The sequence below is a fragment of the Talpa europaea genome (genome assembly GCF_964194135.1).
Source record: "Talpa europaea genome assembly, chromosome: 10".
In the NCBI taxonomy this organism is placed as follows: Eukaryota; Metazoa; Chordata; class Mammalia; order Eulipotyphla; family Talpidae; genus Talpa; species Talpa europaea.
Genome location: NC_140077.1, coordinates 111,139,899 through 111,163,527, shown reverse-complemented (window position 1 = coordinate 111,163,527; position 23,629 = coordinate 111,139,899). Strand labels below are relative to the sequence as shown.

General features: G+C 43.4%; 1 protein-coding gene across 8 annotated transcripts in view; it reads right to left on the bottom strand.

The window, feature by feature from the left end:
* Positions 1–7,756: 7,756 nt before the first annotated feature.
* INPP4B (inositol polyphosphate-4-phosphatase type II B) overlaps positions 7,757–23,629 on the bottom strand; it is a gene marked incomplete at both ends in the record, with an annotated part of 278,348 nt that continues 262,475 nt past the window's right edge. For 5 of the 8 annotated variants that reach the window (XM_084246365.1, XM_084246367.1, XM_084246370.1 and 2 more), the window contains one exon: positions 7,757–7,982. In XM_084246365.1, coding sequence (XP_084102491.1) covers positions 7,850–7,982 — 133 coding nt within the window. Of the gene's footprint in view, positions 7,983–9,231; positions 9,407–23,629 lie in introns of those variants that run through there. The other 3 variants (XM_084246366.1, XM_084246369.1, XM_084246368.1) reach the window with 1 other exon arrangement.

Here is a 23,629-nt window from a genome sequence, read left to right as displayed (position 1 = left end):
TCTAGTCCATATGTCTCTCTAGGAGAAGCTAGGGACCCCTGAAGTCAGTCACATTCCAGAAGCGATGCCTGATTCAGAGGATTCCTCTGTTCGGGCGGGCTCACAGCTTGCTCAAAAGGCTAGCAAGGGATCGGGATGGGCATCGAGAGAGTTTTGCTATCTTCTGTTTACGTGTAGGAGAGTGAAAAATAACAATGAACCGATTCACTCAAGGTTAATGGCAAATTCAGAAACCATTAGACCTCTTGCCTCTTGTGGTGACATTATAGTTGTTTCCTTAGTTACATTTATTTCAGTGAAATTGCTTTTCATTTTTATCTTACTTCTGACTTTCGAATCTAACTCCAAATAAAATGCAATGTTACAGTAAAGTAATTCTTGTCAAAGCAGGCTGCTTTTACTCTGACGCAGCCTCTTACTGCGAGGTCTCCTGCGGGCTCCTCTCAGCTGTTGTCATTACGTTCGCTCCCCTGATGAGGATGTCCACTTCGGCCCTGCCTCTCCCGGTGCTCGGCGATGGGGTGGGGCCATCATCCTCAGTGGCCCGATTCACCTGCTGTCGCGTGAAGAGGGACCCAGGAGGCCCCCCCAGAGTCTCCTCCCAGGACGCAGTGACTGAACAAAGTTCTTTTGGACATTGATGTTTGCTGGAAACAAACATCCTGTGAGAGGTAAACTGCAAATACTGTGTAAGACAGGAACTTGCAGAGACCTTCTGGAAAATTATAGTACTATGGAAGAAAGAATAGCACAGCACGCCTCTCTCCCCCAGATGCAAACATGATGGGGGGAGGGAACAGAGCTAGAATTAGAGACAGATGTGAGGGGAGATCAAGCAAACAGAGACAGAGGCAGCACGCTAATATAAACATGGGGCAGCCGTGTGACTAAAGCTCGGCGCAGCTCCTCGTCAGTTTTTGAGTCAAAGTATTGCCTTTTTCTATGAGCTCATTAAGTTTTCTTGTCGTGTCAGCCAAGCGCTTACCGCCATTGTGTGTGTTTGCATTCATCTTCTTACGCTGCCAGCTCTCACTAGTCCCACCTCAGACTCTTCTTGGAACCCTAGACTCACATCCATGAATACAGTCGACTTTCTGCTCGATTGGATGATGGAGCAGCTGGATCTTCCATGTTCACAGTCAGTGACAGTGGGTTTCCCCTTGAGACAGGGCAAGCTAGGGTTATTAGGCAGTTTTAGGGATAGTGCAGGAGGGGACCTCTGAAAAATTTAGGGAGGCTTCAGAGATAAGGACAAGCAAGGGAAAGTAACCCATTCCATTAGGAAAAACAAACATGCCAGGACCAAGGACAACATTGTTAACACTGGTCCTGGTTTCCTTCAGGTGGTAAAGGGAGGCGGAGATTGGAGAAATGGAGAGTGGTTTAATTTATGGTCACATTAGAAGGGCAGCTGTTTAACTTCAATGCAGGGATGCCCATCCAGAAGACTGGGCCATAAATTTAAAGATGCAACTAATGGGGAAAGAGAAAGCTGTTAAATAAGGAATGCGAAGATCCCCACTCAGTAGCAAATTAAGTAAGACAGGCGAAAACTAACCAATCACAAAGAGACTGGTGAAGTTTTAGAATAATGAGGGAAAAAAGGTCTATATTCCCTGAGACACGACTCTACTTTGGCTTCCTTGCCCCTCCCAGGCCTGGTTCCCTGGCCTGGGAGTCCCACTTTATTTATGCTCTTTTTCTCCTCAATAAACTTTTTCTTCTAAACAAACCTGCCTCTTCTCGCTTGCTTGCCTGAGCGTCTGCGAAGTTCCTGCTGCGGCTTCGTGAGACACCAACCCGTGGGGGTCTAGCGGCTGGGGCTCAGCGCTGCCCTGCAGCCTGAAATCCAATCCCGGCTGGGAGACTAGACCTGACAATTCCGGTATCACCCTCATACCTATTCCTCCTGCCATCCACTTCTCAGGATGCTGCTGCCAGCTTTCTGTGCTCACGTCAGAAATGAAATTCATCTTAATTATCCATCACCCTCCTTCTCCGCACCTCCAACCCACCAGCAAGTCCTTCTCCCAGATACATGAATCTCTATCTCTCTTCATTTTTACCCCCTCAAACCTTGTCCAATACTCTCTCTCTCTCTCTCTCTCTACTGTCCTCCTAATTGTCTCACCATTTCCTTTTCTAATCACATCTCTCCCCTGTGCCCACACTCTGCCCCTCTCCTTCCTGAGCTGGATGACTCTCCTCTCTTTCAGTTTAGCCTCAATGACATTCCTTAGACAGATGACCCCTGAGTGTGCCCTCTGTAAACAAGAACCCCCCGCCTACACTAGGAGTCTCTGCCCAAATTCCCAGATCATTGCTTCATATCATACATTATAATTGACATTTATTTGGTAGAGAGTTGATTTTCTTTATGTAAGCTCCCTGAATGGGGAAACCATGTCCTTTGTTTATTGCTAAAACCTTGTGCCAAACTGCCTGCAACTACACAGACACTCCGAAGTTATCTGCGGAATAAATTTTATTGTAAAGCTTATTTTTTAAAGATGACTTCTGATTTTGACAGTATGATGGGTTAGGCAAATTTTTATTTTTTAATTACAAAAGGTCAAATAATAACCTAACAGTGGGGAAGTCTGGTAGGCAGCCATTCCTGGTCTCACTGTGCAATGTGCTCTGTGATGGTGGCCCAGCAGCAGCTGAGTCGATCCCCTTGGAAATGTTGTCCAGCTACCCTTCTCATATTGTAATTAACTGGTAGACATTGTTACACTGATGAAAATGAAAAAAAAAATGCATAATAGGGAGAAAAAGACAGAAACATAAAAAATAAAAATCACATTTATTTAAAGAAAAATATACACAGTCTACAATGAATATGGTTTACACAGAACAATAAAACAAAATGATATTTCTTCAAATGCCAGTATAAAGTGATCTAACCTATTCATGCCTCTGTTCCTAGGAATACAAATTATTGGTTCTTCTAGAATACATACTTAACATAAAAAAAACAAAACAAACAAGTGCCAACATTTCTGATAAGTACCAAAAGAACATGAAAATTGGATGCTAGGTTAAATAAAATAATAAAATATCCTCATGGAGTAGATGTGTACAGAGGAGGACGGCGTGCAGGGCAGCAGTGGTGTGTGCGGGTATGGACACGAGGTGTTTTTGCCTTTTAACATCTGAAAGCTCGTGGACATGAAATACTTTTTAATATTTAAGAACATCATAAGAATTATTCAGGCAGTTCAGCTAACTTGCCAATACTTGAATCACTATCTCTTGCTATTAATGAAACTGCACCAAGTCATCATTAAAGACAGCCTCCTGAACCATGTCCTTGGTGACCTTGGGGAATGCGGATGCTCTGAAGGCTGTGAATGTATTTATCCCACCAGTGTGGAGGCCCAACTTCTTACTTACTAGAAGATGCGGGTTATCAGAAGCCATCACTTGTGTTCTCTCCCCTGATTCTCACTCTCTGGGTACTTAACTATGAGCCTGGTTTTCACTTTGTCATTTAAAATTGTCAATATCTATAAAGCTTCCGGCTTAGGAAAACTGATTGCATGGTGCACTTTTTTGTAAATACTATGTTACAGTTTTTTCCCACCTCCTGGTTACTAATAGCCAGATAGGATTTGTTCCATTTGCATTGTAAATGTTTTAGACTTTCTTTGGTTTAGAAATAAAATTCAAAGAGTGATTAACATGCACTGTAACTCAGAAAGTCAAAAGCCCAAATTTCCATCCTTAACTTGACACCTAATCGACTTGCAATACTATTTTCAAAACATTAATTTTATGTTCTTATCCTTAAAGACAGTTTTGCTATAGGTAGCATCTGTTTTGCTAGAAAATTAAACTTAAAATTGCCCAAGAAACAAAAGCTTTAAATTTTAGGATTTTTTTTATAAGGCAATGAAACATAAATATGGGGGAGGGGAGAAGCACAGCTTCTGTAGATTGCAGCTGGGCTAAATGAATGTGAATTCATAGGAAAATTGTCAATCAATTCCACAACTCAGCAAATCTTTCCTTTCAGTAGTGCCTGATTTGTGACGCCTCCAGCTAACAGGCCTGCCTTTTCTTCAAGATGCTCTCTTTGCTCCGTAACTGCTGATCATGGTTTTTCTTGCCAGTTTTTTAAATCTGTGATAAAAGTTAATTTATTTCTTAGAAGATTACAAAAGGCACCCTGTATATTGAACTAAACGAATGATATACCATCCTGCTTGGAACTCAAATACCTCAAACAGCTGTGGTGATTTAGTCTCCTGCCAGAGTTCAATTTGTTTAATCTAACAGTTTGGGTTCCAATTGAGTTATATTTATTAGTGTCTGGGCATGGTAATATGTTACTGTTTCTCCTGCCTTTAGCAAATGCTAAAATTATACATTTAAAAATTGACACTAAAGCACATTTTCAGGGATAGCCAATTAAACTAAGATTTCCCTGAAGTTAGCCCCTAGTTCCTGCTTCCACTAAAGCTCCATGGTGAAGAATCCTCTTTGCAGAACATCACCAAGAGATAAGTTTTTACACTCATGTTATGATTAAGTGAAATTATGAATAAAATAGAAACATCAAATATTATTTACAGCCTTATTGGATTCTTTGAAGAGGATAAAAGCCACAATAAAATTGTAGCCATTTGAAGATGACTGATTGCATTTAACAGTACTTACATAATTTTCTAGTGCTGTCAGTAATTTGTTCTTCTCTGGAGAAAAATGGATGGTGCCACCTAGTTGTGGGCTGGTAAGTGTTTACCAACTAGACTTCCAGAAAGGAGAGCCCCAGTTTGCAGCATTTGTTAATTTCTGTGGTTTCTCAATACTCCCACCTGCTCAACTTCAAGTTACCAATTGTAGATGCTGAAGGTGGGGTATCAGCGCCCCAGGCGGGCCTCCACAGCACTAAGGCAGCTGCCAGCAATTGCCTCCAGGCCATGGTGAATGAAAAACTGTAGTAAATAATCAGGAAGTGGTAAGTTTTGATTATTATTCATACTGTTAAAAAACATATTCATTCATAGTTTATAATTTAATATTGGATGGTGGTTGTGTGGAACAACCCGTTTACAACAAATTCCTGGAAACATGATGATGGACCTCGTGACTCAGCAAAGTGCAGCACAGCCCATCTCCTCTCCACAGCTCAACCATCAACAAGGGAGGGATTTGAGTGCCTTGAGATAAAAAAGCATTCTCTATACAATGCCTTTTCTTTTCCATTGTAATTTTATTTTATGCAAAATGCCATCTAGTTGGAAAACCAAAGGGAAGAAACCTCCACCTTGGAGCTAGGTGCTAGGACATCCTGGTTGTTCAGAGAATCAGGTGTTTCTCCTTTAAAGTAAGGGGCTTCCAGAGTCCTGAGTCAGCAGCCAGGCCTGTGGCAGGCTGCTCTTCTCTAGGATGTTGGTCATGTTGGCACAATCTGTTACCTGGATCAAAGAGTTGCTTTGATGTGCTGGATTGGTGGACTGAACACACTACATCAAAGGATTGCTTTGGCAAAGAGTAGACCAAAAAATTCAAAACCATATCTACCAGAAAAAGAAGAACCACCCCAAATCAATCACAGGAGGAAAAAAATGAATAGGTACCTCCAAGTCTGGGTCTAACATTTAAAAGATTTCTGCTCAAGTGTTTCTGTTCCACTGTTTTGTGGACCATTTCCAGGCCCTAGATCTTTTGTCACTGGGTCAAACAAAGTGAGATTCCACTTTCCCTTGTTTTTAAGTGTGTTTTCCGTAGGACTCTGTAAATAGCTAATACAGAATGGTATCTACAACATTTGGGGATATTAGAGTGGAAACATGTTCTCAAGCAAAACCAAAAAAAGGATCTTGTTTGGAAATGCCATTTTTTAAATTGAGGTCACATTGGTTTTATAGCACCACAGATGATTCAGAGATAAGGGTCACACCTCTGCAGGTATAAATTGCCAGACCCCCACTGAGTGACCCCTAGTCCTCCACCACAATCCACTGGAAATAGCATTTTCTGGGTCAACATGGACTCCTAAATCAGGCCTGCTGGTGTGTCTCATTTAAATATGTAGGGGCAAGCATGATGGGCTGTGTTCACACAAAGGAGATTTTGAAACTTTTGTTTAACATTTGCCTTTGGCTTTAGAAAGCATTAATAATTTAAATAGTGAAGTCGTATTCCAAGGAACAGTTTTAAGGAAGGAACACTATCATCAATACGAAACAGGAATGAATTTTCTTTCTCTATTGTATTAATTATATATTTTTAATCTCTGAAATGCCTTTCAGGAACAGAAACTCCACTCTACCAACTTCTAGTTAACATGTGTTTTCCATATTTGAGACAAAAGGTTTCATTTTCAAAACACACATGGAAACTATTGTTCGTAAGAGTGCAGGGTGATAAATCAGGTCTCTTGAAACTCAGACTGATGTACTGGTCATTTGATATAATGAATGTATCAAATGTGGCCACATAGTTACCTCTATCTCAAGTCTAATTGTCTCATGACAATGACCACAAATCCTACCTTTTGAGTGAAATCAAACAACCTGAAGATTATGTTTAGTCACTGAAATGGAGAATGAAGTATGAAGGGAACCAAGGTAACTTTGGGCATCAGCTGATTCACATCACGCAGCATATTTTCATTTAAAAGACTGTAATGCTTTGGCAACTACCTCAAGTAGAATGGTCACACGTTAATAGCTCAACTACTAGACTGTTAATTCTAGTATTAAAAGCCCCACAGGGTAGTATTAAAAGCCTCATAGGCTAGGAAGGAAAGGAGAGATTGTAATCATGGTTCCAACATGATCTAGCTAAGTGATAGGGCCTACCTTCCTTGCGGCTTAATCTACCCATTTAGAATGGCATTAATGCAAAATGACCCCCAAAGCAACTGCTAATTTGGATTTTTTAAAATTGTATGGTGTTACTTCACTGAATGAGAACAAATATAAAATTCAGGTTAACAGAGATAATAATTTTGGTTTATCATTAGTTTTAGCCACCTATACTTTTAAAGATTTGCTCACAAATACTAATCTATGTCAGAGTCTGCACACTTACACTCTATATCTACACCAAGATGACTGTTAGAAAACAACTCAAAGATATTGACTTCACCAATCTGACTATATGAAGTTTGGGCTGACAGGATTGTCATTTTCAACGTCAACAGGCTGTCGATCTTTAACGTCCTGGTGGCTTTGGTTCCTGGCAGTGTTTGTCTAGTAAACCTCAATTGCCACTTCTGTGACAGAGCCATACAACTCAACGCGGAGTTTTGAAGTGATATTTGAAAAGTATTTTTACTGCTTTCCCAACACTGTCCGTCCACCTGCTGAGGAGGTGCAGTCACAAGGCGACTGGCTGGCAAAAGTCATTACAAATACATCTGGAAACCTTCTCTATTTAAGGTCACGAGTCACTCCCCCTAATTTTATGTCACTAGAAAAATATTTTTTAAAGCCCACCAAAGGGCTCTAAGGTAATGAGTAAGACAGGCTGTGAAAGAATATCACAGAGTCTTCTCCCTGGGCACCCCCAGGTCACTGGGGACCATGTGTGGTCCTGGTGCAGCAACTTCTATTTTCAGAATGTCTTTCCTGAAAAGTTTCCATAAGCAAAATGTACATTTGCTGAGTTGATCTCAAGCAGAGCTCTCAACTCATACATCGAGGTTTCGAACTAGCAATGCAACTTAAATGGCTGAATGGATTTCCTTCAGAGTAAAACGCTGATAACTGATTCAAGTAACCTAGATTTGTGCAAACACCTCTTTCCATGAATTCATGACAATAATAATAATAAAAAAAAGGTGATTATCCAACCGGAGCGCATTTGTGTTCCCGTTAGTTTACACGCTGGTAAGTTAGGTGTCTGCTTTGCCATAAGTCCCCTCTGGAGGTCGGTAGTACTTGGGGAAAGCCATCAGCTGTAGCATGTTGAAAGCATACTTTCTGCATTTGATATTCTTCAGCACATTCTCTATGCGGCATCCTTCTCTGGTGAAAGGGGAAAAAGTACAACTTCATGAAACACAGAATAAATAAATATGCTTTATTTGTTTTCAATGCAGAGTTGCAGCAACAGTCCAAGTAAAAATAACAAAGATTCAACTCTACATTTTTTTCCCCCACAAATGATGATACATCTTACAAAATTAAATCCTAGGCCAGGCCCAATACCATTATTGCCCTCAGCAAAAGATGATTAAAGTCTCTTTTTGCTCTTAACAGATATTTAAGATTTAATAAACTCTTTAAATATAATTTGCTCCACAATACAGCTTCACTTTCATTTCATAAATATATCTGCCTTTCGTAAATAACTTTTCCACAAATTAATTTCCCAGTCTCTTTAAAACACATTAAAATCTATATGTAGCCCTAAGGATGCAGGTTCTAGGAATAAGGCATTTAATTGATTAAGTCTGGCCCTATAGATTTTTAAAGGAAAGTCTCATCTCTATTTTACTTCATTATTTTAGCTGTGCAACAAAGAGGAAAATGGCTTTCCGAGTAGCCTGGTCCACGCGCCAGCTGATCAAGGAACATACGTGGGCACAACAGCACAAAAGTCACAGGTCCTGAAAATGGCGCGTCAAGACACAACAAGACCTTGTTAGAAGGAATAGAAAAGTACTCTGAGAGCCAAATCAACCCAAACAATAGTTACAAACAGGTGAATTTAATTACAAAACATAAATAGCCATTCTCGCCATAAAGTTGCTTGACAGAAAGGGTTAATTGCAGCAAAGAAATGACATAACTAACAGTTAAGAAACCAGACAGAAGGTTCCATCAGCCAATGACAACAAGGCCAGCAGCACAGTGGACATCCGGGGCGGCACTGCCCGCTCCCCAGGGCTCCTTCGGGCTCCAGTGGCTGTGCAAGAACAGTCTTCGTTTCCTTAATACGTCTAATGGGAAGAGGGAAGGAGGGGCGGGGCTTCAAGCTTCCAGGACTCTGTTCTTTGTCTTATCCCAAAGACAGTAATTTAAAAATTCTTCTTGAGCTAGTTAATAATGGGAAACACGTTTCCATGAACAAAAGAGCAAAATAATTCACTTAATGCATAGTACTTCTTTCTTTAGATCTTAGGAAAAACAGAACACGTACAATTCAAACATTTGTTGTTTGTTTTTTTTTTTTAAACTCTGTGAATCTGAAAATGTAGAAATAGTACAGCATTGTCCCCATAGTTTAAAGTCCATTGTCATTTGTAGAAAAGAAAGGAGTACAGCTGAAAACTTATTGGTATTTAGCTAATAATAATGCAAGACTTAAAATAAGCCACACGACTAACAGGTGCGAGCTGACGAGCAGCAAGGCGACAGGGTAGAAGTGTCGAGAAGTTGGCTTGTTATCACTCAGACAGCCCGTTTCAGGGTCGTCGGATTCATTCAGTGCTCCCTGGACTTGGCTGCTGTTAAACAGGAGGGAGTCAGGGGAGAAAAGAAAACAGTATAGCAGTCACACAGCAGAGAGACCCCCACCTCGAATATGCTGAAATACAACCATCACCTCATACAACACAGCTGTTCAGAGGAGGCTTTTATGCTAAGTAATCCCAAAGGCATCTCATACTTCTACAATCAGATTAAGAAAGGAGATTCCTGGGGGCCTCCCTGGTGGGTCAAGGGGTTAAGTCTCAGCACTATGCAGCTATCCTCAGCCACTGTAGCATGAGTTCGATCCTGGCCAGGGAGCTACCCACATGGCGCAGCAGACCTCTCCTGTCTTGCCCGCTGCTCCCCTCTGTATGTCAGTGGATCTGTCTGTTCTGCTCCCCAATCTGTCTCTGGTGAATCCTCTCAACCCCCACACCTCTGGACTGCACCCCAGCTCTTGTACACGCAAATAAATCTTTAAAAAAAAGAAGAAAGAGACTTTGTGATGATATTCACATGGGTTGAATCTATTTGCAAGGAAAAGCCAAATAAGCATAATAGCACAAATAAACAAGACAGCACAAATAAAACTAAATTATGGGCCTGCTCATATAAATCTGATGAACATACCTTCGGACCATGAAATGAGAAGGACAACACGTGCGGAAGTGAGTGAATGTGTCTGGCACAGCTAAACACACCTGTGCTGGTGTTCCCGCTGATGTGTTTAAAGTAATAAAGGTGACTTATGGGAACACCCGCCTGTCGTCCTTGCCAGCCTTAGATGAGTTGAACAAAATCCAGCTCAGCACCCACCTGTTAGCTCAGCTCATAAATTACAGTGTCTCCTTTCTATCTGACTCAGATGAGGCCAAATTTCTCCCCTATGGACGCCTGGTCTTAAAAGAGATCCCAATTGTTGTATATTTTCTATACGAATTTTAAAAATGGGTGTTTGTCATTGGGTTTAAAAGCTGTTTTGATTATGACCAATCTGAAACATGCCTCATTGAATAGAAGTTGAAGATAATTCTTGTCTGCGGGGTGTTTCATCACTACGCAGAGTTCATGATCTCAGTTACACTCAGGTGTCAGGGGCAGTTTTGAGCTCCAGCAGCCCTTCCTGGTTGAGGTAGAAAGCTGGTTGTTGCTCAGGCCAACGGGAAGTGCCACACAAAAACAACTTCTAAACACGCACCTCAGCTGCCAGGGCCCCCTTTCAGCTAGTCGCAAATCCTGAAAACCTCCAATTGTTGAAATGTTGGACCAGGCATCCAGGGAATCGGTGGCCACATTTGGACAAATACAATCACACATCCATCAAACAAGCAATCTCAGTTTACAACACCCAACTAATCGCACTGTGGTCTGTAGTTTTCTTATTGTTTGGTAAGACCTAAGGACTGTGGCTGTGGGACAAAATGAAGTAGAAGCTAATCTGGGAAGCAAGTGAGCTAACGGGAGGGTTATGTTGGACTTGGAAAATTGCTACTGGCAGTTGCACTAGTAACTGGATTACTCACAGAACTCTCTGTTGTATCAGGCAGGGAATATGCAATGGATTTGAAAACGTGAGCTGCTGATCTGGCCGTGGCTGCCACGGGTGGTGCTGGTCTGATGGCCATTCGAGCAGTGAGTTTGCATCGATGTTACTTGTTTATGCATCTGCAGAATTTGTTTGGGCAAAGTGCCAGAGGCCACATTTACACAAACCAGTCAATTTAACAGGTCACATAGATCTGAATTTGTTTAAAATACCAGAACAACGATGCTACGGTTGAAAGGAAGAGTTGAATGTGTTCTCCTGCTTGAACAATTCTGGGGCTGAGGAAGAAACGCTTTTCAAAGAAGTTCGTTCCACACACAGTTGTGGCAGGATTGGAATCAGAGAGAAAGTATGTGGACACGAGGGGTTGGGGGCTAAAAGGCCCAGGGAGGCTGGACAGTTGACCTTGAGGTCATCTTGAGTTTTCTGACATATGAAGTAAAGCAAGACTGTAAAGTAATGCTGGGCTTATCCCTAGGCCACCTCTCAGCACCTGCTGGGTACAAAACTTTAGCAAATATTCAACCTCCCCATTGCAAATTTTTCCATATGCAGAGGACCAGGAGAGCTAAAAGGATTAAATCAGATGGTGCATGCAAAAAACTCAGCATAGATGTTAGCTGTTGTCATTACTGTTATCTCCAGTATGTCATCACTGGTGCTCCCTCCCGCTCCATTGTAAGGTGCAGGTCATCCATAGCAACCTTTCCAACGCTGTTGTCAGTTATCAGTTCACTGTTAGGGAAGAAGTCAGTTTCCTACAGCCCATTGCCTGGCTGTCTATCTATATCTATATCTATCTATCTGTCTGTCTATCTATCTATCTATCTATCTATCTATCTATCTATCTATCTATCTATCTATCTATCTTCTAATCTATCATCTTTTTTCTAATCTATCTAGCATAGTATAAAAATTAAGGTTATAAATTTAGGTTAGGTATGAACCACAATCTATCAACATAGAAGTACAGAAACACTCTTTCTTCCCAACACGGTGCCCGGGAGCTCAGCTCTGGCTAAGGAGTGACCCCCGGGATGAAGAGTAAGTTGAAAGGAGGCTAGAACTTCCTCAAAGACAGGTGGCTAGTTCAGACCTGCTGGCTTTCTCCAAACAACAGCCAGAGCATATTTAACATTTTCCAGTCTGCTTGTTGTCTAGGCCTTTCAAGGGAAAACCACTAAATCAAAAGGTGGTCTTTGCGTGGGGGTGGAGGGGCAGCTTTATGATTCAATTAATTTGCTGTTCACTTGAAGCAGGAAGTTGCTAAGTCTGCTGCGTGGAGTCTGCTGCTTGCTGGAGCAGAAAGTTCCTGCGGTGTGCTGCTTGTCCACAGTAGTAGCCAGGGCTACTGGACCCCCTTCCCAAATAATACAGAAAGTCTATGACAGATGGTGTAACAAGTTTCCGCATACAAACTAAAACCCTAACACTCCTGCAATTCGGGGCTCACTTTTTTTGCGAGTGATCCCACAGAGCCTGCTGGTGTGACAATTAAATCTCTCTCTCCACCTCTCCAAGTGCCGCCTGATTTCTCTGGGAAATTGCCCTAACACACTTCACTCTCTGGAGGTTAGAACACTCTGGCGACTGCCTCCCAGGCGCCCCCCCCCCCACCGTGTCACGCAGGTGGGACGGGAGGCAGCAGGACCCACAGGCTGCACAGAAGTCACAGCTGCTGACTGGCAGAGACCTCTGTGGAGCAGCTCCTTTGCTGTCTGCTGAGAATGGCACAAACGGGCACTTCTCTGTGGCCTCAAATTTGTAAGTACTTTGCAAGTGCAAACCGCAAAGCATGTGTTAAGTAATCAGATTAGTCATTTCCTCACCAGGAGGTTATGACAGCTCATGGACAAGTGGCTGCCGTGGAAGGCGCCCTGACAATCCAGTGACACTAGCTTTAGCCACCACTGCCTGGGGGGTCACCGTGGAAGCTGTCTCCACTGATTGTGTGACAGGATCAGGCATTTCAGGGCAGTTCCTGAATCTGCAGGACAGAAAAGGATTTTTTTCTTCAAAGACCTGTCAAAACAATCACTTAAAATAGAAACAAGTATGAGGAAATGTCTCACTTTTAAACACATCACTGCCTACATGAAGAGATATATCCTTAAATAAAACCCAGTGGGTGAGACTTGAGATTTTCTGCCCCTCCCCCAAAAGGTCCCCTCCCCCTGGGAGTGAGTCCTGCTCTGCACCGTCCTCCAGGGAGGTATCCACTCAAATCATCCAGACCTCTGAAAGTTAGAGTCCTCCTGCCTCCCCCTACTGGGTAATGGCTCGTTAATAGTTTCGCTATTTGATATTTTATTCCTTTAAACACTAAAGCTCTTCAAGCTCCCCCAAAGGAAAATTAACAATTAAAACTGAATTGAAAGCTCTTTCCTTCTGACCAAAAAAGCTTATTTCCTTCCATGCTAAGATGAGACCATTTCACATTTAATTACAGCCACGTTCGCAGCTACGGGCATTCCATCTTGAAATTTAGGAGCTGAGATTTTATAACCAATACTGTACAGGCCTTTCCTTGACAACACATTTGTCCCATGAATCAATCTCAAGAGAGCACAGTGTTTCAGGCCATGCACTGGATGCTGTCAGATTTTAAATGAGCAAAGCTGTGTAAAAATGAATGTGATACAGTTAAAATATCAATCAGGATAGTGAGGGGGTAAGAGATATCACAGATTCATAGTTTCTCAGCTGTGAGGATAACTTTAAAAAAATCTTCATGGTGAATATGCACATTTTTAGATGAGGGACTAAATGCAAAGGCTGTGCCTGTGCTTCTCCAGCAGCAAGTTGCAAGGAAAGCACCCAAAAAATGAAAATGAAGTTTCCCTGGTTCACGATTTGCTTTTATCATAATTTGGTAAGATAAGCTAAGGTCCTTTTGCTTTCAGTTTAGATCAAGGCCTGTCCGGAGCCGTCCGGAGTATGTGCCGTGTTGCATATGCGTGCCATGAGTTCGCTTTACCGTTTCGCCTTCGGAGAACTACAGGTTTTTCCTGTAAAGCACATGAGACTGGGAGGTACGGGGGGAGGAGCTACGAGGGTATCAGAGGAGAACGCGGGAGAGAGAGAGGAAGAAGAAAAGAGATTTAAGAGGAGAACCACGAGAGAGGAGAGCGCTGCGAGAGGAGCAGGGAGAAGGCCAGGGAAGTAAGAAAGACAGGGCAAAGGAAAAGAGAAGGAAAAGGAAAAATAAAAAAACAAACACTAGCGTCAAGTTGTCAAGCCCCTCATTTCAATCCTCAGCCCTTCTCTTTTCGTGCCTCCGAATCCCGCGGGTCGGGACAAAGGCCCATGGAATTTAACAAGCCAAAATTCTCTTAAGTGAGACCTTCTCTACCAAAATTTTCCAAAAGTTCAACTGACAGAACATTAAAGGTAGATTGACAGAACTTTGAAAGAACAGTGCAACTATTTAAATGATGGGACATTTTCATAAAAGAATAGAGGGTGAGACAATTTCCATGAGCCCAGAGGCAAAATTTGCCTTTGAGGCCAGTGCTTCCCCAGCCATATTTAAAAGGCTTTATTCTAACCGGATTTCAGCATCACATTCAAACTATATTACGCCAACCATCAAAAGCCCTTAAACTGAGAAGTTACTGAGAAGACCCAAGACTATGTCACGACTTGGAGTGCATGGGCCACAGAGCATTGGCAGCCATCACAGACGTTTGCTGCAAAAGAGCAAGATTAAGAAAATACACACCACAGGGAAGTGGGAGTCTTCCCTGCTGCGCTGCCTGCATTTCTGAACAGGACTTTCCAGGGAGGGGCTACCGAACGCCAGGATACCAGGGCATGGAAACCAGAAAGACAGCGGTCGGCTTGGGACCCAGGGCCACCAGCACACACCGAGACGGAGAGAATGAGAAGAATTGCAGTGCCTTGGAGAAAAGGGACAATTCTGGTTAAGTGGTTGTTGATCTCCGATATCCAAAGATTCTCTAGTTTACAGTCTGGGCTACCACGGAAAGTTCTGGAAGCTTTGTATCAGATCCTTTCTCGTGAGGTAGCCGCTTTACAGATAGTATCTTACTCCCTGCAGTCAGACAGGTACCCTCTTGGGGGACTGGAGACCACTGAAGCAGCAGATGGGGCACCAACCCCCCCTTGGGTTCAGGCTTCCTGCTGCCTCTGGCGAACTGGCAGGTGTGATTTCTCATCAGTTGTTTGATTAGATGGAGTGACCTCTAAAACCACTTTCCTCTCTACCTTCCTGTGAGTCTTTGGTTCTATGAAAACACGGCTGCAGTGCTCCAGAGACGCAGGTTTTGTTTTTTTTTAACCAATAGAATAGGTGACAGTTCACTAAGAAATTGCCTGGGGACGGGCGAGGGCAACGCTGCAGACCTTGGTGGGCCTCGGGTTGGCCCTGCTCACCCCTACCTGCTTTCAGCATAAAAAATATAACCTGATTATGTAACTGTTTCAATTTCATTTCTCTCTAGTTTCACCTTTTTTTTATTCTTCCTCCTATTTCTCTAGTTTTAAAAAGTACCTGGAAAACAGGATTATTTTCTTGTCAGAAGAAAAAGCAGGCTCTAGAAGTGACACCTTCAGATAGAATCCAAACATTGTTTTGAAGAGAAAGAAAGTGTGTGAACCCAGAAATACGAGATGGAAAAGTGACCTGGTACGAGGAGATGCGAGGAAGGGAGGGGGCGGAGGGAGAGGAGAGACATAATGGGTTGGAGGTGGAATTGCTTCCACCAGACCATCATCAGAGAACAGATCCCAGCTTTCACCTGTGAGTTTTCAGAAGTTGACGATCTGGATGACGTCATGGAGAAGATCTGAATGAGGTCATAGAGAAGATGTGGATGAGGTCATAGGGAAATATAAGTGATTAAGGCACTGAAGAAAAAGCTTCTGAGGAAGTGTTTAGAGCTAGTTTTATTTGGATGAAAGAAGGGGAGCGAGCGATGTGGTCACTGTGTTGGAATGACTGCACGGCAGTGGCAAAGGGAGACTGGAGATGACTTTGTGTCTTGCTCGCTTGCGTTCAGGCTGCAGTGCAAAGCAGTGCCGAAGCCAGACTCGCTTACACTAGGCAGATGTGCCCTTCTTGAACACCTGGCGGAGAAAGTGTGAGGTGTCCATGGGGGGGAATGACCCTTGGAAGGCTGAAAGAAATAAAAGGGAGTGGGAGAAGGGAAGGCGTGGGGGAGACAGAAGGAGCACGGGGGCGAGGGGGAGAGAAAATGGGGTGCAGAGGGGAGGAGGGTGGAGCGAGCTCACCCTGAGTAATACTGGGAAGAAAACAGGCTGGTTGGTCCCAGGAGGGTGAACTCTTGGGCTTTGTGCTGTTTCTGATTCCCAACCACGGAGGGAGGGACACCAGTGAGGGCTGGGATGTGCTTGGAGGAGGCTGTCGGGGCCCTCCTCAGCACCCCCCAGATTGAGCCTGTCAGATGCAGCAGAACGAAGGGACTCTGAGCCACGCTAGTGAGCAGGAGACGGCTAATGACTGACACAGGCACATCTAGAAGCTGCAGAGAGAGATAAGACCTGTGGCAAAAGAGTGGCTCAAAATCACAGAGGCCGACTTTCCATCAGCCTGTCGGGGTACGCCACAAGGGACAATGAAGCGTGCTTGAAACCATCTTTAAAATACAAAAGTAACACATTATGTCTTACCCACTGCAGTCGTGGGCAGATAAATGAACGGAGATGAAGATACGCGTCTTTAGTCTTTACTCTCTCTCCCCCTGCGGGGCAGTTACTTTCTCTGGGTAGGAGACCAGCACAGGGCTGCCTTGGAGAAAGTCTCCAGCACCAGTCATCATCCTGGAGGGGTGGCGGGCTCGAACGTACGTAGAAACGCAAGCGACCATCTCCCCCTGCTCTAGTTAGTGCTTCCCTGGGGCTTGGGACGTTTACTCCCCACCCTCCAGGGAAATTAACATGCAAAATATATGACTTCGGAGGCTACTCTTGGTGAGCATGAGTCAGGGGAGAACTTGGTGAGTCCAACATCAGGCACTTCTCTGGGGGCAGGGCCCCCGGGCCTGGCCTTTCTCATGCCGAATGTGTAACAGAGAAGCACACAGGTGCAAGCGGACAGCCTTGCTTACACTGCTGGCGGCCCGCAGTCTGCAGCAGCGCTCACTAACAACAAATAAATACTTGACCATGTGATAGGAAAGGAAACCAACTACGTCCCTTTCAGCTAAGTTGGGGTAGCCCCATTATTTCCCTTTAAAAGGGAAAGTGCCAACACTGTGCCAACAGGGTTATTGGGAGGTACTACAAAGGCACCTACCATACCCCTTAATAAAAATAAGTAAATTTCTGGGCCTCCCCGGTGGCGCAGCGGTTGAGCACTGGGTTGCGAAGCTGCCCGCGGCCTCTGCAGCGCCGGTTCAATCCCCGGCTGCTCCCCGGCCACCGGAGGAGGGTCCCACATGGTGCACGGACCTCTCCTGCCGCCCGCTGCTCCCCTCATCAGTGTACTTCGGTCCTTCTGCCTGCTCTGCTCCCCGCTCTGGCTCTGGTGAATTCTCTCACCCTCCCGCGCTTCTGACTGTACCCAGTGCATGTATAGATAAATAAATCTTTAAAAAAAAAAAAAAAGTAAATTTCCAAGTTCCCTTTCTTTGCCACCCTCGCTAAATCCCAGTTCATGTGTAGACACTCAGCTCATTGTTCACTTTCTCTCCCACTGAGGACAACACACCAACCTTCCCAGACTACACAGGAGACCTTGACTGACACAGACTTGAACTTTGAGAGTCCACATCCACTTGGATTTCTGTAAACAGATGCCGTGAACTTACAGTGTCAATAAAAATGGATCAGGACTGTAAATGCATCTTCTGCTCCTTATGATTTTTAAAATTTTTTTTTCTCTAGCTGACACTACTGTAAGAATACACTGTGTGACACATATAACATACAGACAGTTAACCCGCCTATCGGTACGGCTTCCACTCAGCAGCTGGCCATGAGTAGTTATGTCTTGGGGACATAAAATTGCACTTGGATTTCCAGGTGCAGGGATGGGGTCATTGCGACCAATCCCCCCGCATGGTTCAAGGGTCAACTGTACACCTTCTCCAGGTGATTTCAACCTGCCCCATGGTTTTAGTGTTATTTTATGCTGAGGAGCCTTAAATGTGTCTTTCTACTTAAAGTTCTTCTCTGCATTCCAGATACATCCACTCCAGCTTGGCTTAGTGCCTTGCAGACATCTAAGGTAATGAAGGTTGCAGAATATGCTGCGACAAAATATGCCACATTGGCTAAGGGGTATTTTGAGCTAAAGGCACTTGACAATGGCAGGTGCAAGAAAGGAGTTCTGCCTCCTTCCCATTTTCTCCTGAAAGCAGATTAATCTCCATGTGAATGATGCCCTCCCTGTACCAGGAGGAAAGACATGCTCTCACCTCCGGACTGGGAAGTCAGTGCTGAGAGGTTGTCTACAAACAGACCCCACCTTTAAGTCTCCTTGCCTCAATATATTTTGTTGTCTTTTCCACAACTGATTCTCTTTATTCAGCCTGGTATAAAAAAGCATTTAGGTTTTGACACTTTCGGAGTCTTCATTTTCTCGCAAATTTTCACCTACTTGAAAAATTTACTTGTTTTTCTCCTGTTAATCTATCGAATGCCAATTTAATTCTCAGGTCCAGTTAGAGGCCATGAGAGGGTAGAGGGAAAATTGTGCCTGTCTAACAGTTTCAAGGCCACACCTTGTGTCCACCTACTCACCATTATGCCAAAACAGCTCCCTCTCACAAGACGAGACACTAACGTTGACATCCAGGCCGAGCACCTTCGCTCTTCCTGACCCTGCTGCATCCTTGAAAACCTCCCCGCCCATCAGCCAGTCAGACCTCTTGGCATGGTCTCCACAGCTACAACCTGCTGATCCTCGGCGACCTTGCTCTGGCACTAACAGAAGCACTTTTCCTGCCTTCACCACTCTTGCCCCTCAATTACATTTCAATACTTCTTAATGGATCCATCTAGTGCAAGCAAAGTAACAAATGCACTATTTTAGCTGCATTCAAAATCCATTTCCTGAAGAGCTTTTATGGAATGAAATTTAGCTGCATCCCAGCTACTCACGGGGAGCCAAGTTTGTTAAAATTGCAATGGTGCTTCTCCATCTGCAGGGAGATAGAAATATTTCCAACTGCTCAGCACTGAAAGCAAAGCTCCTGAATCTTAAGGAGCAAGTTCATTTCTATCTTCTAGCTCCACAATTTCTTGGCTTCCTTGGCTTTTAGCTCCTCCTACCTCTGCTCTTTCTATGGTGTTACAGTAAGCTAGATGGATCCTGCAGTACTTTTTCACAGTGGGAATCCTGCTTTTGGTGCTCCTTGAGACATCCGAAATAGATGGAGGTGATATGAACCATTCCCAGGGTTGTATAATCTCCAACATTCACTTGGGGTGAGTGTCTTTGAGTTGGAGCCCACAAAAGAATTAATCTAGAGCTTCTTCTCTGGAACGGTGAGGGTCTCCACTACTATCTCTAGAAGGGTTGGGCTTCTCTCTTTCTCCCAAATTCCGGTATTTTCCTATTTCTGTTTCCTGATTCTCTCTTTACTCCTCTCGCCCTATGCACACAGCATGACACTACAATTTATGTTATCAACTCCTGGAAGTGAAGTCTTATGGAAGTCCCAGGGAAACAGATAAAGAGTCTTACAATAAAGTTTCTGGTATATGTCTAAAAACTACAAGAGCAGTGGGACAACTATCAAAAAGCAGAAAGAAAATAAAATATAAAATATATTCGAGCATGAATAAGTTACATAGTAAGAATACGTTTCCCATTTTATGACACAATCAATGATTTAGAAAGAAAATAAAGCCAAGATGGAATCCCTGATCACCTTTCCAATGAATGTCACAGCAAGTTAGGACATCTTTGCTCTTGTCATGGGCTTGAAGTAGCATCTTTGCATATAATTTTGAAGTCCATTGTGATGTAGGTGCCAAGAATTTGCACTTTACATTTATATACAAATTCCAAAACAGTGTATATTTCTCCTTTTTCACATGGTTCTTTGGATCAAAGTCTTCCAAAGATCAGATAAATTACACACTATTAATTAGAAACATTTCATCAACACAAATGACTATGTGCTCAAATGCATCATTCTGTGTCTTTTTAAATTTCTTATACTGCTCCTGACCTTTCACTACCTGGCACTCAGTTCTGTGTCCCGCAGACTGACCTGCTCATGGTCACTGGGGAAGCCATCACCTTGAGCTTCGCAGAACTTCCATTTTTACTAGGGATTAACACAGGAGCTTAAAAAACATGCAGCTGTTCCTACTGACCTGACCATACTTCCTCATTTTTCTGTGCAATGCTGAGTATTTCTTTTTCTTTTTACATGTGCAATGTCTCTATAAAGTCAGAGTTGATTGACCACGAATCTTGATTAATGTCCCTTTTTGATCTGTACCTTTCTGCCCCATAAGGAAATAGAGTATGACTGTGTGTAAATAATTATTCCCAAGATATCTGTGATGAAATGAGTTGGGGGAAATGCTGGGCTAAAAAATGAAACAGGATGTTTACTTATTTTTCAAGAAGTATTTTTTGAGTACCTACCTTGTGCCTTAAAAAATCCAAACTGACTAATCTTCCAGAGAAAAGAAAGAGAAGGGGACAATGAGCTGGAAACACTGATTGATACTGAAATGACAGTGGCCTGTAAATTCCAGGCTAAATCATTTTAGCATCACTTTCTGTCTATGTGGTAAAAAGTGACATGGTCAGTATTGAGCTTCCAGAAAAACTCTTTGACAAGAATGGGGAAATAGACCAGAAGGCTTGAAGACAAGGACTGGAGAAAAGAAAACAATGAATGGACTACTGCAGAGATCCAGGCAAAAAGGAATGAAGGTCTGGAGCAAAAGAGAAAAGTAGAAATGAATTAGAGCCTTTATCTGAAAGAAAGGGACTGGGGTGAATGAGCATCTTGGAGACCCTATGGTATAAGAATTACAGACAGAGAGAGCAATTATAAAACATAAGACATAGGAGAGAGTATTTCATTGTGGATACAGGTTTTTCTTCTTTCTCCCTATTTGCAACTACACTTAAGCAGATAATCAGAAACAGCTTAACAAAGCCATCCTTTCTGACACTTGTAACAACTTTCTGCAATAACTTATAATGGCGGTGGTGTTGGCCAACAGATGGCTGTGAGAAAAAGCACACAATAGTATGCAGAGCCAACTGTAGTAACATAGTAAGAATACGTTTCCCATTTTATGACACAATCAATGATTTAGAAAGAAAATAAAGCCAAGATGGAATCCCTGATCACCTTTCCAATGAATGTCACAGCAAGTTAGGACAATTGCTAACTTAGCAATTGCTAAGAGTTAACTTTTTTTTTATTAAAATAAAAAATGAGTGAGTAGTTTCAGTCTAGGAGAACTGGGGAAATTCTAAAGGCACCACAGTTTCTACTTCATCCATGTGGCTCTGTTCCATTGAGTAAGACACAAAGACACAGAACAGAGGAAAGGTTATTTTTTCTACTTTTCTCTTGTTTAGCTTTGCTCTAAATTGCTTAAATCTTCTCTTCAACTCAGACAGTTGGAGCTACCAGGGAACCGTAGAGATTGCCTGGTCCCTCCTCTTCATTCCTCCGCTGACAAAGCTGAGGCTTCCAGAGGAGACCAGGATCTCATTAGCAGTCCATGGGGTGTGGAGCTGGGCCTGTGTGCAGAACAGTTAGATTCTTGATATTCTGCAGCTCCCATACACTGAAACGGACTTGCCCCTCGTGCTCCTGACAGAGAGGAGAAGTCACCTTCTTACTGCTCAGGTGTCATGCAGTGCGAGGACACGGGGTCTGGCACGTTCCTGTAGGCAAAGGCTCCCGGGAGGTTGGGAGGAAGCAGAGCTGGAGAACAGACATCTATAATTCATTATATCATTATATTCATTATACCTCAGAAATCCCGGTGGCATTTTAGTCCCTTTTTCTAGTCAATTACGGTGTGAGGTTAACCATTGAGAACCTGCCACTGTGGCAGCTGTGGATGCAATTTACAACCCAGGAAGAAAGAAATTCCAGGAAGAAAGGAAACTAATGAATAGGTTCAAATAAGCTCAAGGAAGCTCATCAAAAGTTGGTAATAAAAGTTTCCATCTCTTATTGACTATTCCTCAAAAGCCAATCACTTCACTCCTTCCTCAAACCGCCTCCTCTCCACTGTGAGGTGTCCGCGGAGCGTCATTTCGCAAATGGAAGAACTCAGAGATATCAGGCAGACTTCCGGCTTCACATTGGTAATAAGATGGGATTTGAGTTAGAGAAATAAGTGAGAAGGAGAAAGACAAATGCCAGATGAGTTCATATGTGAAATAGAAAGAAACAAAACAAAGGAACTGATCAAACGAAAGCCATACACATCCTGGAAATATGCCTTGCGGAATGGAGGCCACTGGTGGGGGGGGGGACCAGCAGGGGCTGCAGAGCAAAAGGGGGAGCAGGCCAATGGAGTAAGGGTGAGGACTGTGGTGCCTGCGTGGTGGGCGTGGGGTGGTGTCTTACATCTGAAGGATGTGGTCCTATACGTCTAATCATATGCAGGGTTGTCAACCAATGTTACCGCATTAAAAAAAATATTAAAAGAAAGGATTTGGTGGGCCTCCTTGGTAGCTCAAGGGGTTAAGCCACAACCTATGAAGCTCGCCGTAGCCACTGCAGCACGAGTTCAATTCCTGGCCAGGGAGATGCCCACAGGGTGCAGCAGACCTCTCCTGACTCACCCGCTGCTCCCCTCAGAAGTGTATTTCAGCTGACCTGCCTGTTCTGCTCCCCACTCTGTCTCTGGTGAATCATCTCACCCCCCCACAACTCTGCACTGTACCCCAGCTCTTGTATGTATAAATAAATAAGTCAAAAAAAAAAAGAAAGGATTTGGAATTTTTTGATTCTTAAATATGCATTTTAACTGGTTATACCCCACACCCCATTCTACATTGTGCAAGAAACAATGCAGATTTTAGAGCATGTGTATATGGTGCTGCAGTCCAACAGAGACAGGGCAACATGCCCAGAACAATTCGAGAGGGACATGTGGTTTTCACTGTAAATGCGAGCAAGTTTTTGAATCTAATCTAATCTTTAGGCATAGGGTGACCCCACTTGCCCTAGAAGCCCCACTTCTGGCTCTTTGGCCTATTGCCTGGTGGATTCAGAAGGAGGGAAGGCAGGGCGGCATCTAGGCAAAAGGGTAGAATATTAAGAAATAAATAAAAGTTAAATTGTAAGACTTGTTCTGTGAGTGTGCAGGGCCAGGGACTTATGAAAACATAATTGAGAATAAAGAATAAAGTGATAACAGAGAAAAGGCAGCAGGAACATGAGGAGGAGATGAAAGGACACTACAAGATCCCAGGATTCTAACCGATACATTTGGGTTTAGAATAACTAGCTTGAAAATATTATGCCAGGTAGACTGAGGTTGAGCTTGAGGAAGAAAAAAGCCAGTGAGGAGATTGATGTAGTTAAGGATTGAGACAAGTAAGACAGGACCTGGGTGATGAAACTCTCCCATTTCTTGCCCTCAAACTGTCTTTTGACTTTGAGGGCAAGAAATGGGAGAGTTTCATCAACAGACATGGAACTGGGGCCTACGCTGCTGGGACAAGGACACCGGCCTCGACTCTCAAAGACCGTCACCCCAAGCGGAGCCATAACCACAGGCTTGGGCC